Source organism: Camponotus vicinus, unplaced genomic scaffold (assembly GCF_025532165.1).
Source record: "Camponotus vicinus isolate PSW18456_S1 unplaced genomic scaffold, iyCamVici1.0 SCAF_14, whole genome shotgun sequence".
NCBI classification, from domain to species: Eukaryota; Metazoa; Arthropoda; class Insecta; order Hymenoptera; family Formicidae; genus Camponotus; species Camponotus vicinus.
Window position 1 is genome coordinate 187,373 of NW_028141950.1, and position 22,047 is coordinate 209,419.

At 31.3% G+C, this 22,047-nt stretch overlaps 1 protein-coding gene across 4 annotated transcripts in view; it reads left to right on the top strand.

Moving 5' to 3' along the window:
• Positions 1–21,829, top strand: part of LOC145965534 (A disintegrin and metalloproteinase with thrombospondin motifs 9) — a 38,937-nt gene extending 17,108 nt beyond the window's left edge. For 2 of the 4 annotated variants that reach the window (XM_083089181.1, XM_083089183.1), the window contains 24 exons: positions 1,836–2,034; positions 3,000–3,210; positions 3,545–3,725; positions 5,984–6,198; positions 6,578–6,730; positions 6,997–7,146; positions 8,616–8,767; positions 9,154–9,493; positions 9,723–9,811; positions 10,013–10,360; positions 10,564–10,730; positions 10,812–11,062; positions 11,311–11,692; positions 12,026–12,184; positions 12,269–12,409; positions 12,984–13,115; positions 13,285–13,455; positions 13,774–13,989; positions 14,684–14,875; positions 15,435–15,623; positions 16,014–16,339; positions 16,695–16,831; positions 17,276–17,469; positions 19,061–21,829. In XM_083089181.1, the coding sequence (XP_082945307.1) occupies positions 1,836–2,034; positions 3,000–3,210; positions 3,545–3,725; positions 5,984–6,198; positions 6,578–6,730; positions 6,997–7,146; positions 8,616–8,767; positions 9,154–9,493; positions 9,723–9,811; positions 10,013–10,360; positions 10,564–10,730; positions 10,812–11,062; positions 11,311–11,692; positions 12,026–12,184; positions 12,269–12,409; positions 12,984–13,115; positions 13,285–13,455; positions 13,774–13,989; positions 14,684–14,875; positions 15,435–15,623; positions 16,014–16,339; positions 16,695–16,831; positions 17,276–17,469; positions 19,061–19,150 (4,785 nt within the window). In that variant the 3' untranslated portion in view covers positions 19,151–21,829. Of the gene's footprint in view, positions 1–1,835; positions 2,035–2,999; positions 3,211–3,544; positions 3,726–5,983; positions 6,199–6,577; positions 6,731–6,996; positions 7,147–8,615; positions 8,768–9,149; positions 9,494–9,722; positions 9,812–10,012; positions 10,361–10,563; positions 10,731–10,811; positions 11,063–11,310; positions 11,693–12,025; positions 12,185–12,268; positions 12,410–12,983; positions 13,116–13,284; positions 13,456–13,773; positions 13,990–14,683; positions 14,876–15,434; positions 15,624–16,013; positions 16,340–16,694; positions 16,832–17,275; positions 17,470–19,060 lie in introns of all 4 variants that reach the window. The other 2 variants (XM_083089182.1, XM_083089184.1) reach the window with 2 other exon arrangements.
• The last annotated feature ends 218 nt before the right edge of the window (positions 21,830–22,047 follow it).

Sequence of the window (22,047 nt, forward strand, 5' to 3'; positions counted from 1 at the left end):
TATTATTATATATGGTTCATTTATAATAAATCTTAACAACTACTTTTTCTTTGAAACTCAATCTTTCTGAAAAGTGACATTTTCACAAATACTGGAGATATTGGAGATAATTTGTGATGATACTTTATAAGATATATAAAAAGAATGTATCCTGACACAGCATATTTTAAATGTTCTTAAATATAAGTATTTTTTTGTAGAATGAAAAATTTTGAAAACATCTCATAATAAAGGCAACTAATAAGCCATTTTTATCGAATGACGTGAATGACGAATCACATTCTATTGATCGCCGAAAGGTCGATGATTTTCTTTGATCGAATAATAACGAGGTCGTTACTAGCCAAGTTATTTTGTTTAAAAAAGCAAAAGAGGGAGATGGATGAGAAGAAGGGTAAGAAACGAACAGATGAGAAAAAAAAGACGGAGAGACGTTCTTGCCAAGCAGTTCTCGGTAATGCTCAAGTCCGTCTTTGTGCCTTGTGCGGACTAGAGAAGACGCTTGCCCACAAAAATGCAAATTGCAAACACAAGCGAATTGAGCACATCATACGACTAGCTGCATTGCTTTTGATGTCGGCGGTACTTGTAGTCAGCGTCATGTAAAGTTTCATTCATAGCTATCTATTTAACTCTAATCTATGTATTTATCATTATGACAAATACAATCTCATTGATAAATGGCTGATTAGCTGACTGGCTGGCTGGCTGGCTGGCTGGCTGGCTGGCTGGCTGGCTGGCTGGCTGGCTGGCTGGCTGGCTGGCTGGCTGGCTGGCTGACTGGCTGGCTGGCTGGTCGGTTGGCTGGCTGGCTGGTTGGTTGGTTGGCTGGCTGGCTGGTTAACTGACTGACTAGTTAGCTGGTTAACTAACTGGCTAGCTGGCTAGCTGGCTGGCTGGTTAGCTGGCTGGCTAGCTGGGTAGCTGGCTAGCTGGCTGGCTGGCTAGCTGGCTGGCTGGTTAGCTAGCTGGCTGGCTGGCTAGCTTTCTCTCTCTCCCTCTCTCTCTTTATTATATGTAAAATATTAAAGTACACATCCAAATATGTTTTTTTCATGTACTAGAGAAGTTAGAAGTGTTGAAAATAAGTGTTTGAAATAAGTGAAGTCTAGCGCCGTTCCTTTCGTAGAGTGCGCGAGTACTTTTGGAAAAATAAATAGATGAGAGAGTTCATCTCCGTTAAAATGTATAATCAAGAAGTTAACGTATACCTCGCGGTTGGCGGATAGGATAACAACGGAATGGCGCTTCGTTTGTAAATATAACACTCTTCTAATAGCATCTGTATAAGTCGCCGCTACTTAAAAAATAAGCGAAAACTAAATCTCTTCTTATTTCATGTAAACGTGCAATGTGTGCAATATTCCGTCAGCTATATAATAACAGTTATAAATGTATCGCATTTATATAAATAATTTTAAAATGTGTGTGTGTGTGTGTGTGTGTGTGTGTGTGTGTGTGTGTGCGTATACCTAATTGTTGATAAGTTTACTTAAATAAGCAACTGTCGTAATACGTTTTGTAATTAATTAATTAATTATATTAATTTTTCAATTTTCTCGGGAGCAAAGTCTCGTAAAAAAAAGAAAAATTTGTTTCCAGAATTTCGGCTTATTTCTTCACAGAATTATTTCCTTTTTTGCTATCGATCATACATATTTTCTATATATCGGTTGAAATATTATTTTTTTGTTATGACATAATCAACATACATGTTGTAATCAATTACATCTCTGTCCTCTCTTGCTCGGATGTAAAATATTATCAGACTTTAAATATACATACATACATACATACATATGTATATATTTGACAAGTTTTGTCGCAATTTCCAGACTGGTCATGTGAAAACATCAATGGGAAGCTACTTTATTAAGCCTACCGAATATTGGCGCGAGGACGACAAGGATTCTCTTGAATCTTCGTTACAACACGCAATCTATCGCGTACCCGCGATAGCGTCCAACTCGAATGATAATTTTAATTTTAATATTCCCGAAGATAAAATTAAGAGTCACAACTGTGGTGTGATAGGTAAGTCGAACTGTACTAGATATAGATGTAAATTTCGAAATAACTTTAGTTTTGTTATCATGTATTTACGATTTCGTTATATCTTATTCACCACTAATGTGCTGTTGACACTAGCCATGATTGGTAACGCGTGTATGCGCATAAAGGTGCATACATTGAGAATATTCATTTATTTTCCATTTTATACGCGATCACGGTCACGATCGCAATCGCGATATACGTATTCGCGTTGATTCGATTCATGATATATAACGTACGTCGATATATTTCGAAGCTCGAAACGTATGATCGCGCGAGACCACACGAGATTTCAAATGAAACTTTGAGGAAAAGACGTCGCGTCGTCTTTTTTCACTCGCTGTATACTCGCACGACCACCTGTATCTCAAAACAGGTTCAGGCACATTTACGTCTTCCCTCAGGCAAATTCTGACGTTCCATCGAGACAGCTTGGCGACGCGCATACTTTGCTCACAAAACGAAGCCGTTGATACTCTACTTGTGTTCGAAATTTTTGTCTTCTTTCTACCTATCTATCATTATTACGATTATTTTGATTAATAACGTTCATCTCGAATTTATAATGTGCGACAATACAATTATACTGACTTTGATATTTTTGATGTTCCCCGAAAACAATTTCGCGCGTTCCGAATTTGTTCGAGTCTTATCCGATCTTAAAACGGTGTTTCAATCTTTTTGAAATCATATCCAATCTTGCAATTAAAGATCTTATTTGCCTCAATATTTCTCGATGTTGCTCGTAACAACGACACATACAATAATACAACTTAACGCAGACAATAACACTGTTTTAAATCTAAGAAATTTTACAATGTTTTTGAGATACATTCCGTCAATGTATAAAAATTAAATCAAATGTGTAATTTTGATGTAATTTTAGTTTTAACACAAATTTAAAAAAAATTGATTCCATCGTATTCATTATTATTGATATATTACAGATTATGATTCAGATGACAGGCCCATGTTAATGGACGATAATTTTCATAAAGTTTATGTCGGAGCGCATTCGCGAGAACGAAGATCATTATTGATGACACGAAAAGAAACCGCATCACTGGAACGAGAGCAACAAGAACGGGAATACGAGCGATTCGCAGAACAGAGCAAGCACCGTCTGGATTTTTTCCAAAAGGTGGATTACGACGACAGGTATAGATACAAACGAATATGCAAATTTTTTGCATATATATTTAAAAAAAGGAAACACACACACACACACACACACATACACACAATGTACATTTTATTCGAAATATACATTTCCGAGCGTAATTATTACGCATTTTTTAATACCAAAAATTTATCGAGAGATTTTTCAATTCAGATACTTATTTATCCCCAAAGTAAAAATCTCTTGACAAGATACCAGAATTAGCGTAAAATAGATGGTCGTAAAAGTAGTGCGTGTAAAAGCGTGCGTGTAAAAGCATTTATGTACGTTTTATCTCAATCTCAGGTTTTATAATGTGTAACGTAAACGCAGCTATCAGAACGAGGAGTACACTCAGGATCCAAAAATGGATTCGGATTTCTTCGTAACGTGGAGACCACGGCGAGCCTTACCGCGTGAATATTTCATCGAGATCATGGTGGTGGCAGACGCGAAAATGGTGGAATATCATGGCAGCGGCTTAGTCAATTACATTCTTGTCTTAATGAGCACGGTAGGTATATATTATTCTTGGATATATAATTCCTCACATTCCAATTTGATATTTTTTACAATAACGCGTATTTAGGTGCATATTCTTATGTCTTTTCATAAAAGATTACCGATTGACACGTTTCTTACATCCATGTTACAGAGATATATATATAGATTTGTTGTGTTGTGTGTCTGTGTCTGTGTATATGTATAAAGTAATACAATTCAACTCGTAATCTCAGTCTCTCTCTCTCTCTCTTCTTCTGTAATAATAATTGTTGATGATGAACAATTTAAAATAGATTGTTTCGGTAGCGAAAAAATATTGAAGTATTTTTATAATTATTTGAAGATAAAAAATTGCTGACAAATATAATTTTTTCAAACGTAAATTTTGGAAGAGAGAAAATGGAAAGCACATTTGATTGATTCTAAGAGAGAGGACTTTAATTTAAGTTTTGTTGTAAAAACATGTAGTATTAATAAAATTAAAAGATTGCGATAATAATATTTCTCTCTATATCGGTCTAAGAAAAGATGAATCTGTCAGATTGTAAAATTGTAAAGAGAGAAAAATACTATAATGTAAAAAAAGGGCATGCAGCAATAAACTGACAAGGAAATCTCGCGAACTCGGAAATTCTGATTTTAATAAAACTTTACACACATGAAAGGAGGAAATGGAAAAAATAATTTTTTTTACAGATTTCTTTTAAAAATTATTTTTTTTTAATTTTATTAATGTCGTTATAAACAGGTGTTTTAATTATGAAACTTTTGTATAAAATATTTTTCGCTATTTCGAATAGTTTTCCAGATATATCGAGAAAAGTAAAAAGTCGCTCTGCATATGAAAAGTAGTTTCATCCTTTAGAATCGTTTTTAGGCGCAACTGAAAATTTCTAAATTCATCTATTTACCCCTCCTACATGTGTCTAAAGTTTCATCACAATCAAAATGTCTGGGTTCGCAAAGCTTTCTTGTGAAATAAACACTATTACTGATGATGCGACAATTTTCAAATGCATCGACAAAAGAGAAGGATAATTTTCGCCAAAAAATGAAAAGAAGAAAGTGAGTTGTGTGTGTATATGTTTTATGCTTATGTTTTTTCATCAGAAATAAATTTCTGATAAACACATATACAGAAAGAAAAAAAAAGAAAGCAATTGAGAAATATCCGTTCAATATAATTCGACAATTAGTCTCGTTATAACGGTCATTATCGAATACGCTACGCCACAGTTATATATCCCACGCGAAGGCCACACCTTACCTTGCGGGGGCAACATCCTGCGAGGAGTTTGCTTTCACAAACCTACGCTCCTCCTCGTTCATTCAATCATATGATTCAATCATATTTCTCAATAACTATTAATCAACTTTAAGACGCATGATTTTTTCATGAATGAAAAAGCAGAAAAATTTGAAATGGATACTTCATGTTTATGATGTTAACCACCCAAAATTTACTTGACCGTGTGATAATACACACACACACACACACACACACAATCATTCCAATCTATTTCACCAATTTTTCCTTTCATTTCTAAAGTGCAATTGTAACTTTTATATATAATTTTCAACGTCTTTGTACTTTGCCAATCTTTCTCTGATGATCAAATTTCATTTTCTGCATTGGCTGCATTGGCTGCATTGGCTACATCCATGCAGCCGCAAAATATTTGCATTATATGTTTTTTTTTAATAAAATTATACACTTGTAATATATTTTTTTACGGTAATCGATTTCTTTCGTCATTTTGCGCATTTTAAGAGAATTAAATTGTTCTCAAGAATTATATAAATGCATATATTTTACATTTTATATCAATATTTTTACATACGTTTCATTTTAATTGTGTGTTGGTCGTAGCTATCGCACCTAATTAAATTAGATTTGAATATTGATATAATTATAATTGTATGAAATAATATCTTTAAAATGTACTCTTTCTAATGAACTGCACTTGTTTCAATAGTTTTATATGTAGATGACTGTTCATTTATATAAAAAGATCAAAATTCTAGAAAGAAAAGTGCAATCTGCAGATATATCGAAGAACTTGCTAAAAATATTAAATCGTATGAAAATATGGAGTTTATTAAATCAATTTAAGTAAATTTTTTATATGTGCAAAATAATTAATTATATGTTATATTATTTATATTTTTATATGTGCAAAGTAATTAAGTTTATTAAACAAAAATTTTTATACGTGCAATATAATTGCAAATTGCGAGATTATATATTGTTATTTGCATTTTTGATAGGTTTCACGTATCTATAAGGATCAGTCTATCGGCAATCCAGTGAGTATAGCTGTGATGAAGATTATCAAGACTGACGAGGTATTTGGTATCAAGCATAGCGGAAGCGATGGAATCGCGGCGGCAGAAATGTTAAAACAATTTTGCCAGTGGCAGAAACGCAACAATCCGGATGAACCTTCACCGGAACATCACGATGCTGCACTTCTTTTAACTAGGTTTGTATTAGAGAGAGAAATCTGTATTATAAAAATATATATTTTTTTACACGATATAAAATTTGTCGTTGAAAATATTTTTTTATATAAAACTTGTATAAAACAAAGTTAAGTAAAATCTCTTGGTTAATTATAAGTGATTATAAAATTAAAATTTCGTTTTTTTTAATTATTTAAGAAGTTAATATTTAATATGACACAACGTTAAATAATCGTAAATGATAAATTTTCCAAATTATTTTTTATATGGATATCAAATTTATCCAAATAAATAATAATTGTTACATACACACGTATACATAAAATCAAGATCCAAAGAATATGTACGATTCAATAATTATTCAACGTATATTGATGTAAATGGAAAGTAAATTTTTAGAGAAAATTTATGCCACAATCCGGGTCAAAAGCGTTGCGATACTTTGGGATTAGCCGAATTGGGTAGAATGTGCTCGCCAGGATCTTCGTGCGCCATCGTACAGGACAATGGATTAGCTGCGGCGTTTACCATCGCGCACGAGATTGGTCACGTGTAAGTATTAGTCATTGGTCATAATGTGCAATTTATTTATTCTTTGCAACCTATACATTGCATCATATGTACCGAGTTATAGAGTGTCTCCTTTACATGAGATCTTGTTGCTAATTGCATTCATCATATGAGATATGTTTTTTTCCCCATTAATATAATTTCAATCTTACTTGGATTTTTTTCTCTTCCTTTCTTGTTTGACTTCGACATGGTAACTGTTCTTGTTTTAACATATACTTGGAAAAAATATTGGGAATGAATTACAGGCTCAACATGCCGCACGACGACGATGCCAAATGCGCAGGTTTCAGGAATCGTTCGGGTGTACACAATGTGATGTCCCGCATGCTGGACGATAATACTTTTCCCTGGGAATGGTCCAAGTGTTCCCGATACTATGTCACCGAATTTCTCGAGTGAGTCAGTCATGAGTTAATTGGCATACAACTCGGTTATAAATGACGTGTTGGAGCATTCTAAAAGGAGAGATCGTTAGTAATTGACCTCTGTGTGCTTCGTACAGTATTTAATGCCACATCAAGTTTTGTCTCTAAGTTGATTTCTAAGTTGATCTATTCTGTTATCGTCTGCGATGTAACTAAATCTTTAATCCATCAATAGCCATTGTGGTCGCCGTCTTATTTTTAAAGTGAAAATTTTATTCTGATTATATAAAATAATAGTAAATAAAGTTTTTCGATTATTGTTAATATTTTATCGGTGTGTATTAAAGTTTCAAGCATGAAACTCGACTCAAATTTGAATCAAGCAATTACACAGAACATTATTTAAGAATATTTTATGATAGTATTTTATGATGATAAATTATATTGTGATCACATTTATACATTTTTTCAGTCTTTTGAGCAAAACATGGAAAGCTTTCAGATTAAATACAATTATTTATGTGGAAAATTTTTTAATTTTAATGTAAAATTTAAAAAAAGTTTTCTACATACGTTTCTATGTATGTTTCTATAAATTATTGTATTTAATTTGATAACTTTTCGTGTTTTGTTCAAAAAACTAGAAAAATATAAATAGAAATGTGACTGCAATATAATCTATCATTATAAAATACTATCATCTTAAATTAATATTCTTTGTAATTGTTCGATTCAAATTTGAGCCGATTGCATCTTCACCCTGAAATTTAGTTTCCAAAAGTTTTTCAATTGCAATATTAGCTTACATAACTCGAAAGCTGCAAGTGTAGTTCTCGAGTCTTTTCATCGAGAAAAAAATCGATTCAAAATTGCCCAGAAAAAAAATATGCAATTTATAAAAAAAATGCGCTTGATGGTCAGATACCCTGCATGTTTCTGCAAGCTAATAACAGATAGATATATTGCGCATTAAATAAACTTAATCGGATCAAATTAAAGTTTTATTTATCATACTTATTATCCGAATAAATAAATTATATCTCAATCGGACAATTAATTAAATTGTCGTCACCCTCTGAATAATTTAAAATGTGTATTAAGGATGTTTCTTTTTCAATCATGATCTAAGTGCGAATGATAAAGTCAGGAATAAAGCATCTAAAATTTTTAATTTATGTTAAATGCGTCGATTTTTTTTTCCAAAAAACGCAATTCAGACAGATTTAATTTAATTGGAAAAGCAAGATCGTGAGTTTTTCAGCGAAGGGACCGAAAGGAATCATGGTCGATTCTTAAAAATACCGTTTTACGAACCTCTAAAAGATATACAGGTACATTTCTCGTACCTCTTGTATTATATTTTATGCATTGTAGCATGAAAAGTATCACTCATTGAATATGTGAATCGAACGTCGAAATACATACTATCTTTCGCAACGAACATGCATAAAGTCCATAGAATCGGAAATGTTTTAATCAAGTAGCAATTTTTGTTTTAGAGCCGGATATGCCAATTGTTTGCTAGACGAACCAAGCAAAACGATGGAGAGACAGAATGGTCGATTACCTGGTGAGGATTATTCGGAAAACAAACAGTGTGAGCTCGTCTTTGGGCAAGGATCTAGAATCTGTCCTCACATGGTGAGTGATGGTAAGTCGAAAACGTTCTCTTTGATCGAGATATAATTGCAGCTCGAATAATTGTAGAAATACATCCTATTCTTACGATTACGTTATTCTCATTCAATCAATTTGTATCATTGGATATTATGGATGTTATTCGCTCTTTATTTTTATGACGAGATAAGATGTATATTTTAATGATTATATTTCAAAAATAGACGTCATGAGACAAAAACAAGGGAGATATGATTATATATATATATTTGTTTGTTTGTAATGATTATACTATTTTTGCTCGAGTATTATTTTTTCTTGAGCACTCTATCTTGATTTTACTTAATGCTATCACTATGACATTTAATTTACTTAAGAATTGAAGTAAATTGGGGGCTTGGTTGGTTACCGGCCAGGCAGTGTGTAGGAGACTGTGGTGCACCGCGCCACTGTGGGATCATCATCAGCAGTGCCATACTCAGCATATGCCGTGGGCCGACGGTACACCATGCGGTGTCGACAAGTGGTGTCATCGGGGCGAATGCGTCTCGCGCAGAAATCTTGAACCGGTGGACGGTCAATGGGGCGAATGGGGAAGATACGGCGAATGCTCGCGAACCTGCGGTGGCGGCGTCAAGAGAAAGTATCGCGAATGCGATAATCCGGCGCCAAAAAATAGCGGCAATTACTGTATCGGCGAGCGCGTCAAGTATCGCAGTTGCGGCACTAGAGAGTGCCCGCCAGGCAGTTCAGATTTCAGGTATGTGTTATTATGTATCATTATTTCGTCTCAAGTTGCTCTCTCATCGAGTGAAAACTAAATCTAGCAGTGAGAAATAAATTTACGGTAGCAGAAATCTATCAATTAACTAGTATTTGGAAAAATAATATTGCCAATGAGAGAGCGAAAGAGCGGGAGGCACAACACGATATATAATTGTCAGAGGAGAGACGCATTCCTTCTTTTTCCTTATATCTTTTTTTTACAGAGAACAGCAGTGCTCGAAATTTGACAACAATAATTTCAACATTCAGAATCTCGCTAGGGATGTCAAATGGCATGCAAAGTACACTAGAAGTAAGCAAATATATACATATAAGCAAATATATACAAATTTGTATGTGTATGCAAACATTTTATCATTATTAATAAGTATCTAATAAGATAATGATAGAGATTGTAATATTGTCAATGCGATTAGAGAGAGAAATGTGTACTATTTACAAAGCAATTCCGGTTTCAACTCGGGAATTATCGTAGCGCGAATCTCTTTTACAGTATTACCGCAAGACCGTTGCAAACTATACTGCCAAGTGGAAAGCAATCAGTATTATATGTTACGTGATAAAGTAATCGATGGGACACCCTGTGGGCCCGATACTTTTCACATATGCGTTAACGGCCAATGCAAACCGGCTGGATGCGATCACGTTTTGAATTCGACGGCCGAGCTCGACACTTGTGGAGTCTGTAGAGGCGACAACTCTACTTGTCAAAGAATCACAGGCTCCTACAACGCTAGTGTGTACGGTTACACGAAAGTAGCTAAAATCCCTGCCGGTAGCAGCTACATCGATATTAAACAACACGGATGGCTAGACTCTCATAACGATAGTAATTATCTTGGTAAGATTTTTCTGTCAATAGATAAAATATAATAGCAGTTTGAATTTAAATGTTACATTTTGAAAAACACTCTGTCTTTTATACACATACGCGCGCACAACATATTTCGTAATAAACTATAAACGTCTTATTAATTTTGCCAAGAAATTTTAAAACTAATACAGTTGAATTGAAAACCAATCACAATGTATTTTATATTACAGCGTTACGAATTGGAGAAGACGGCGAATATATTTTAAACGGCAACTTTATGGTAATGCATCGCAAGGTGATAGTGCATCCGGGCATCACCATTGAATACAGCGGACCAGAATCGATTATAGAACGGTTAAATAGTTCTCGGCCCATTGTCATAGATTTAATTTTGGAGGCAGGTTTAAAATTAACATTTAGATTTACATCATTCGCAGTCGACAGTAACTTACTCTCAAGCAAAAATACGATATTTCAGGTGTTATCCGTAGGAAATGTGTATCCGCCGCAAATCACATACGAGTATACTGTACCGAAAAAAATTCTAAACAACTTCACATGGTTGCTCAGCGATTGGTCGACTTGCAATCGAATGTGCCAGGGTATGAAATACCGTAAAGCCATATGTAGAAGTACCGAGCATAAGGACGAAGTGCCCGACGATTACTGCAGAGACGAGGAAAAACCACAAGAAGACAGTCAGATATGCAACGCATATTGCATGCTGCAGTAAGTAAACAACGCGCGCGTGAAAATGTTATTAAATTTTTCGCAACATTAATACATATAATATATTGTGTGTATTATTTGAAAAAGATTTCTATCGTGCTTACGATTAGTAGATAAGCGCACAAAGATATGCGCATACGTTCAATTTTAGCCAAGTACACATACAAGTGTAATCAAAATTTTAACAATGTTTCTTCCCCATGAAATTTCACCGCGCCTAGTTCCAAAGGTCCATCGTGTACTTTCAGGTGGCAAATGATTTCTGTGTCCGAATGTTCGAATCATTGCGGTCCAGGCGTGCGGACCGTCACTTGGCGATGCGTTCAAATCTTGTTAGACTCACCGCCGCATTCCCCGCGACCGGTACCGGCGCATGCATGCTTGCATATTGAAAAACCGAGCGAGCATCAGCCATGTGTAGGTCCCTGCGACGACGCTCATTGGAGTTACAGCGAATGGAACGCCTGTAGCGTCTCGTGCGGCGGTGGTGTACAATTGAGAAGCGCGATATGCGTAGATTCAAATGAGAGACAAGTACGAGACGAAAATTGCGCCAAACAAGAAAAGCATCTCAAGAGGATATGCAGCCAGGAGGCTTGTCCGAAATGGGATCTAGGAGAATGGAGTCCGGTAAGTGAAAGAAGAAATAACAAAGGAAAAAACATTATACACAGAGATACGCATGCGATGCTTTATTCGTCGGTCAATCTGTCTGGAAAATTTCTCTCGAAATGTGTAAATTAATTGTAGAAGAATATACATTTCGACATTAAAATTTTAGAAATTGGGAGAAAATTTGTATTTTTAAATTATTAATTCTTTTTCTTTTTTAAAAAAATTAGTATTTTTCGAAGTATTAGTCTGTCGTATTTTTACCGAGGACTATTTATATAATTTGAACTGATATAAAAAAAAACACGTTATACGAGAGAGAAAGAGAGAGAGATAAATATCGTTGTGCAGTGTTCCGTGACTTGCGGCGTGGGAAAACGGCACAGAGCCTCCTGGTGTCAAGTCGAGAATCGCGTAGTATCGCGTACCTTCTGTAGCGGTACACCAATTACAACAGAAATCTGCACTGCTGGTCCTTGTTATCAATGGCATGCTGGCGACTGGAGTCCGGTACGATATATTAGATAGTTTTACCCCAAAATCGATAATTATTGATATGTCTAGTTGAATTTAATCTCTCTTATTGTTGTATAGTGTTCGGTAACATGTGGCGAAGGAGTATTGCGCAGAAAAGTTGTTTGCCAGAATGCCAATGGTGTAACGAGCAACGAATGTCCCGTATCCGAAAAACCGGAGACTTTAATTGCTTGCACATTAAAACCATGCCTTAATATCGTAAGTCAGTTGTATATGTACATTGCAATTATTTATTTATTTATTGATGACAATGATATAATAACTTTTGATATAATAACTCAAATAAAATTATTAAAATATTAATACAATAATAAATATATATAACGCGCGTGCGCGCTGTTGTATTATAAATAATAATAATAACAACATTAAAAAATAAGGTAAGATATCATAAATAAATAAATAAATATATATATATATATATATATATGATGTATATATATATATATATATTGTGTGTGTGTGTGTGTGTGTATATATATATATATATATATATATATATATATATATATATATATATATATATATATATATAAATAATCAAATAATAATAATTATTACGAGAGTAATATTTACGAATAATTATTACGAGATGGAACCAACTCTATTTTATATGCAGATGAAGGAAAAAATTAATATTATTATTATATGTGAATAAAAAATGTAGAAATTATTATTATTGCAAAATTAAAAATGTTTATTTTTTTCATATATTATTTGTATCTCTATGATATAGAATCTTGTAAAAGTTTTTATTATTTTTTTTTTCTAGGTCAGTTTACCTCCCATCATTTATTCATCCAATTCTCCACGTGAAGATCCCTCTCAACAGGATAATGAAATTGACAGCAATGGTATTACATTCCATTCGGGTTACAAATGGCATGTAGGATCTTATGGACAGGTGGGCTTACTTATATTTTATTCTTGAATTTGTTTGTTAATATATATTTATTTATACACAACTTATAAAAGTATTTTAAAAGGTCTATTATAATCTGATGTTTTATTTAAATTTTGTTATTTATTTTGCGTATTCTACATATAAAATTTGTCATCGTTTTCATATATAGTGTTCGCACAAATGCAATGCCGGATACAAAAGTAGAATAGTGAAGTGTATATCTTCGGAAACGGGAATAGTCGCGCCCGATTATTATTGCGACTCGAGTCAACAACCGATGGTCAAAATTGCGTGCAATCGTCATCCATGTCCAACTTGGAATACCGGTGATTGGAGCGAGGTATTGAAACAATTTCACAGGATTATTCCAAATGTTATATAAGCAAATAAAAATTTTATATATATCATTAACATGTAAAATGTATATCACATTTGATAAAAATAATATCTATTAACGGAAATATATCTTTTTTTTCCATACAATTATTTCTTATGTTACATAAGAAATTAAATAATATAAAATTATACTTTGCATGCGCACGCATGTTTTTATTATTTATTTTCGCAGAACATTTTTCTTGTACGCATAAAAAAAAACAAACACATAATGTACTGTCGAGTAATTATTTTTTTCGATGAATGTTTTGAATGAATTTAGTGCAACGTAGAGTGCGGTAATGGATTCCAGCATCGCCAAATTCGCTGCCAAAATCATTATGGCGAAACTTTGCCGGACGAGGAATGCATCGATGAACAACCAAAATATGTGCGGAGATGTCAGAAGGAATCTTGCAAAAGTAATCCTAAACACACTAGAGAGAATAATTTGGAATCCAATATTGTCCGCAGATGGAAAATGTCTAATTGGACTCCCGTGAGTAACATTATCTATTAGTGTTATAAAATAAAAATAACGCAATCAAAAGTATTTCTTCAATTTTCTAATATTCAATATTCAAAAGCAAATCGTGCGGATAATGACCAAAACGCTTTCTTTTGGGATTAAAATGTGATAAAATTGAATTAAAGAAAAGCTTTATAAAAGCGGAATATAAGTTTATATAAAGAATTACACAATATACATACATATATGCAACAAAAATTTTAAATTAAAAAAAAATTTTAAAAAGGGATGTCAAACGGACTATAAATTACGATTTTTTTAACGTAAAAGTGGCTATAACTCGGAAATGACTTATTTCCCGAAGTACTGCGGGCGATTTTCTGGACACTCTGTGTATATATATATATATATATCAAGATCTCTCTCTCTCTTTCTCTCTCTCTCTCTCTCTCTCTCTCTCTCTCTCTCTCTCTCTCTCAAGAAAAATAGGAGCTTTAAAAAGTTGACAGACTATTGTATTGGAAAAAATAATTTCAAATGAATTGCTCTTATTTCTTAACAAACTTTATGCCAATGAATAGACATAATACGGATAATAATGAAAATGCTCGACATATGACATTCAACTGATAATTGAATGTGTTGAGATTGTTGCAGTGCTAATTTTTGTTAATGAATGACAATATGTACGTGATTAGCTTGTTCTGAATCGAATATTTTGCAGTGTTCGAAATCGTGTGGTACTGGCATTCAGATGCGAAGAGTAGAATGTATAATGAGAAGAGGCAACCATGGGCCGGAAATACCTGTTAAGGACGAGCAGTGCTTGAGATCGAAATCACGCAAGCCAAAATCGCAGAGATTATGCCAACGTGTTGCTTGTGATTATATCTGGCAAGAAGGCACCTGGTCGGAGGTATCTTATCCAGCATTATAATCGTATCTGTGTTATTGACATGAATTTCACATATGTTTTAGTTATAATTTTGGAAAGTAAAGCTGCGCGTACAAATAAAATATGAAAATAAAATTGAATCTTTTCCATGAACGAATGTATGTGTACATATATAGCAAGAGAGAATAATAATTATATCATATTTGATTTTAATCGAAAGAAATATTGAAAATATGTAGGAGAAATGTAGAAATATATAGGAAATTTCAATAGTATTATATTAGTAGTATAAAGAGATGTGCATGGGATGCTATAATGAAGGGATATTTCCTTTTTTACTTCCTTCTCTTTTTTTAGTTTTCGTTGCGCATGTTATTAACTTTACATTCAAATTTGTTGAGAAATCTATAAAATATTTTCCAAGTTTTGCAATTCTTTGATCACTAATGTGAATGATCACAGACCCTATAAAATTCTTTCCTGCGCGCTTATTTATTTCTCCCTCTTCTTATAATGATAATTATATTAATAGTTGAAAATATAAAAGCAATTAAATAAATGCGTTTGTGTCTTTTCCAAGTGTTCGGTCAAATGTGGCGAAGGAATACAACGTCGTGCAGTCACTTGCCATCGAGTGAATTCCTACGGATGGATCGATCCAACTCCAACTGAGGGTTGTCCGATGGATCAAAAACCAGCCGAAGATCAAACTTGTAAACTACGAGAGTGTAATGATAAATATTATTGGGTCGCTGGCACATGGAGAAAAGTAAGCGCATTCTCAGAATTCTATTTTAATTGAAGCGGATATTTATTATATCGTATATATTTATTAACAATTAGAGCAAAAAGGCAGTTCCTCACAGAAATCAATCTTTCAGAAAAAAAATGATTTATTTACATAAAATTCAAAAAAGTTATTTATATCATTGTTTGTGTAAAGAAGAAATTATAAAAATATTAAGTAACGTAATGTGTAATAAATTATAATTATCTGTTTCATGTTTATGCAAACATTTGCCATATCTCTCTCTTTGACTTTCTCATAAAATCGTAGAAATTCTTTTTTATTTAATCCAATCAATCGTCTCGTCTGAAAGTTTGAGAGAGAAGGGAAGAGAAAAGTGCTTTAATGTCTTTTCTGTTTTATCTATTTTAGTGTAGCCATCCTTGTGGACGCAAAGGTCGACAAATCCGTAAAGTTTATTGTCACGATGCAATCGGCAAAAAAGTTGCGCGGTTTTACTGTCCAATCGAATATAAACCGCAACGGAAACGTAAATGTAATCAAAGAAGATGCGGGCCAGTCACTTGTCTTGAAATTCAGAAACGACTCAAAGCTACCACAGACGGTGAATATCCATTATTAATTGGTGGTAGAAATATGACGATTTATTGTCACGGAATGTCGAGCATCGAGCCACGAGAATATCTGACATTGCCAGCTGGCGACAGCGAAAATTATGCAGAAATTTACGACAAAAGGTTAGTCAACTACTTCTTTTCTCCCAAATAACTATGTATTCGATTCGTCGATCCGTCTTACATAACAGTACATTTTCCTTATTTTTGTATCCATTTTATATTCTTTTTTTACATATTGTTATTAGTTTATTAAAGGACAAGTTTATAATATCTATTCTTAAAGAGATGTATATTCTTTCTCTCTTTCTAGATTGATTATCTAAATATTTGTTTCTCCGAATTTTGTTTTGCTATTCATATTATTTTACATAACGAACGTTTTATTGCATCTTATTCTCGGAATATTCTTCAGAATATTATTTTCCCAGCGATTCAATAATCTTCTTTAAAGACATTAATAATATGAATAAATCAGGTTGAAAAATCCACACACGTGCCCGTTTAATGGTCAAAGAAATGACAGCTGCAATTGTGTGTCCGAATTGGGAACGGTTTCTGGTAGAACAATGTTCAAAAGAGTACGCATAGATCCTGCGAGACTCTATATTATAAGTAAGTAATTTGAAAAACTTTAACAAGATTTATTATATAAATAAAAGTATTTTTATACATTTACGATTTAAATTATTTATGTACATAATTGTCTTATCAAAAGACAAAACATTTTGAACAAAAATATTATAGTTTTACTGGGAAATAGATGTGTATGATACATGCTGTATACATATACATATATGTATTATATAAATGTCTTAAATAGTTAACGTGAATTATATTTGATTTAATATTAAAAGTGAAAAAATCTCAATATTTCAACACAATTGCTGTAATCCCAAAAACAAACTTCTGCTTAGTGTATTTTTAATATCAAAGCTATGCAACAAAATATTTTTGTAAATTTCTTTATTTCCATAATATTTCTATAGTCATAAAATAAAACAAAATAAAATTATCTTATATAAACGTGATTATACATTTGAGTCACTTGATGTTTAGCAAATGATTACACGTTCTCGTGGACGGAAGGAATGAAACGCGTGGAGTATGGCAAAGCCGGTGATTGTTACAGCCTCACTAATTGTCCACAAGGACGTTTCAGCATCAATTTAAGAGGAACCGCTTTGGAGTTATCGCCAATAGTCACATGGGTTACAGAAACTTCTAGCGCTTTTCTTGCGATCAATAAAATCGTAAGTAATCGAGAAAAGATTTGCCATATATCATATATCATATGAAAGATTGAAAACAAAACTTATATATATACAGGGTGAATTTTAATGGTTGTGTCAATCTTTTTATCATGCGGGAGATTACCGATCGCAATTTTAACAAATTGATCGATACATAGATGTCAGTTAATTGGATCGACCGTATCGAAGGCCGAAATATAATGTGTACAATTAAAGCAAGTTAAAAGCTGAAATTATATAGTATGGATTTATTATTATTGTTAAAGCTACGCACTTATTATTATTATTATTATTATAATTATTATTAAATATATATATTATTATATTTATTATTATTATTATTATTATTATTATTATTATTATTAAAGCTACGTATACATATATAATATATTAAAGCAGTAAGAATACATATTTAAAAATTCAGTTCAAATTTAACACTTTAACGTTTTATGTAAAACTTTATTTCAAATTCCGCATTTATTTTTATGATAAAAATTTTTAATATTGTTATACGCTAAAGGTATGTAGTATTTCTGCCTTCTTGAAATAAAATCACGCAATTGTTCCACAAGAAATACATTCTTATGAAACAATTGCGTAATTTTATTTTAAGAAGGAAGAAAATTTTTTGCTCCATATTTTTAGCATATAAAACAATAAAAATTTATCATAAAAATAAATGCGGAATTTGAAATAAAGTTTTACATAAAACGTTAAAGTGTTAAATTTGAATTGAATTTTTAAATATGTATTTCTTCCGCTTTAATATATCGAATATGTATAATAATAAATCCCTAATTTGATCACAGTAGAATAATAATAATAATAATAATAATAAATATAATAACATATATATTTAATAATAATAATAATAATAATAATAATAATAATAATAAATGCGTAGCTTTAATAATAATAATAAATCCACACTACATAATTTCAGCTTTTAACTTGCTTTAATTGTACACATTATATTTCGGCCTTCGATACAGTCGATTCAATTAACTGACATCTATGTATCAATCAATTTATTAAAATTGCGATCGGTAATCTACTGTATGATAAAAAGATTGACACAACCATTAAAATTCACCCTGTATATATATATATATATATATATATATATATATATATATATATATATATATATATAATATATATATATATATATATATAAAATTTTACTATATATGTATAGTCTTTATTAAGCAACACGGTGATCCTTGGTCTTGATATACTTTTTCAGTATATTTTTCCCACGAGAGAGATTTTTTCCACTGTTCTTTTTATTTCAATAACTTTATTTACAAAAACAACAAATTTTTTATGTCCCGTATTATTATCAAGTCTTTCTTTTGTACATATATCTAAATATTAAAAAATAATCTCTAATTTCTCTCTAATTTATCACGCGTTGAAAACATTAGTATTGTTTATTGTCATAATTTTTAACTAACTTTTAAAATTTGCCAAAATTTTGCTTGAAAAAGCATGAATTTCCTCCTTTTTTAATATTAAATATAATTTTTGATAATTTTCACGCATACACACATCTATATACTTATATAACTTATGTTTATGTTATATTTAGAATGATCAACGAATTCTCGGTAAATGTGGTGGTTATTGTGGCTTTTGTAAGCCGAAGACAGGCCTAAAACTGGACGTATTACCTCCCTAGTCACAGCCTTCAAGTTTTCGTATTACGTTTATTTGTTCTATATATCCTGCTACATATGAGCCGTGATATTATATTTAACCACCGATTTGCTTTAAACTCGATTAGTTTCCTAGTAACTTTGGAGTGTATGTATATATATATATATATATATATATATATATATATATATATATATATATATATATATATGTATATTTGAGATAACGATACTGAAATTCATAGATTGGCGAGTTGCGAACCAATATAACGAAATGCACATGACACAATGTATAAGCTATCACTGCCATCATGTGTGCGATTATGTAAATTAAAATGTTGAATTATAAAGCTTATGTTGTTTTAAACATATGTTGCGCTTAATGGTTCGTAAACATTGCTTTCTAAAGTTGAATTTTTATACAATCTATTAAATAATCTGCATTAAATAATATGCATAAAAACAAAGCATAGGAAAGAATGATCGTTGTAAAAGCATATTGAATTTGCGTAATCAAAGATCTTTATTCTATTCTTCTTTCTTTTAGTTTTCTCTTTTATTAAGAATTGAATTTATTTCTACAAAGTGTAAATAGTAATACACAATGTGTGTTTGCGCATTTAAATATGCAAAGATATTCGTGTCAAGTTACAAACATATGTATAATCGTGCTGTGTTTGTAGAAGACATAGTGTCACATTATAAATGCAAAAGTAAAAAATTTAAAAAAAGCACAAGAAAAGCAAAAACAAATATTCTTTATTCTTTGAAATATTCTGGAATATTTTTCTTTACAACTATAGAAACGGTTTTTCCTTCTTCATGCAGCATAAATTAAATTCTTAGCAGATATAATGTAATAACGAAAATTAATCAAATATTACTCACTGTATGTATTTTGTACACAAACTTGAAATGGATAATGACACTTACATCATGTTCTACAAACATTTTACGATTGATGTTATGCTCTCTTTCTATAATTTTATAATTCTATAGTTTGCTTTTTTTATCGTGATTCACTGCCATCTTTTTATAATGCTCCATCAATTTTAAACAGAAGAAACATTCAGAAAAAAATTTTATTTTTACTTTTAATAATAAAATCTCAATAGAATATATATATGTATAAGTATATATAGTCTATAATTGAATTTTATAGCCTAAACAATTTCTAGACAGAAGGAAATTGTAGTTTTCAGGAAAAAAAGAAGTATGATAGTTGAGTTTATGTACATTTCTTGCGTGCAATAAGCAAGTAGAAGAAAACTTGCGGAATTTGTTGAACAAATTGCAATGAGTACTTTTTTACTTTTCTTTTATTTGTATCTTGTAGAAAAAAGTTTTATTCATCTTATTTTATCGAAGGTAATCTATTGCAGCAATATGTTGCAGTAATATTAATAGCATAGAAGTATAAAGCGCGAATAAATCTATTAATATTATAATTCAATATACGCATATAAATATAATATAGTTCGAAAATATAAATTGCACCTATTGTCGCTAAAACGATGCGCGCGCGCGTGCTCTCTCTCTCTCCCCCCTCTCTCCCCCCTCCTCTTCCCCTTTTCTCATCCTTCTTTCTTTTCGTTCTCTCTTTCTGTACTTTTTTCGAATGAAAATTGTCTCATGATCGTCATTTGTATCAAAAAATATTTGTTAAATAATACAGTTGAATAGATCATCTGAAACTAGACAATTTCTTTTTGTATTTGAGTTTTTTTTTAATTTTCTCATATTACAATATGTTGTTTCAATAGCGATTTCAAAATATGATTTTTTATTTTCGAAAAAATAATTTTCAGTTTATTTACATCTTCAAACATTTTTTCTATAAATTTCATAAATATATAAATATATTATTGTGATATATATTTGAGAATTCGAGTTTTGTCATTACCGATGTAATTTTGAAAGTTTATTATAATCTCTATTTTTCCCTTTTTTTCTTTTCACTTTTTCTTTCATTTTCAGCATAAAAGTTTTTGATAACTAATATAAAAATTAAAACTAAAATTTTAAAATAAGAAATTTATTCAAATTTAAGATATATGATTCTGTGTGATATATGATTATAGATATATGCATTTTTATTAATGAGAATATGGATCCCTCCACACACATACATTTAGTTATATCAATTCAATTAGTGAAAATAGGTGAAGTTTATAAATAAAGTTTGTAAACTTATTCAATAACATTTTGTACCTTTATTCGCAATTGCAATCAAGATGAACATGTTTTATGCTTCATTTTCTAGCTATAATGCGTATAATTGTGTTGTATTATTGATGGAAATCTATAAAATTTGTACAAAGCTAATATATATATATATATATATGTATGTATGTATGTATGATATATATATGTATATATATATATATATATATATATATATATATATATATATATATTAATATTTATATTATAAAATAATAGTAAAGTTTATTAGCGAGCGTTGATTAGACATACCAAGTATGTTCTCACATAGTTTTCTATATTTTCCAAATGGAATATAAAAAAATTGAGTGAATGCACATGAATAATAAGTGTATCCAATCGAAATCACAAGAAAATTTTGTTGTATTTTATTAAACCGCGCCAATTTAAGAATGACATTGACATTAACGATATCAAGTCTTTTTATATTAAACAACCAACAAGATTAGTCAATGTAATAAATCATTTAGTTAACGATTGCCGTTGGACTTGTGTCATTAAATGTGTATGTTGAACCATTTGTTGGACATTATGTAATACATATTGCCTATTGGCCATATAAATATGTGTATTTGATAGACTGCCATAGTTAATATTATTATATATATATGTATATGTATACACACATGCGCGCGCACATACATACACACACACTTATGTAATGAGTAATCTGCCATAATCTTGGCCACAATGTAGC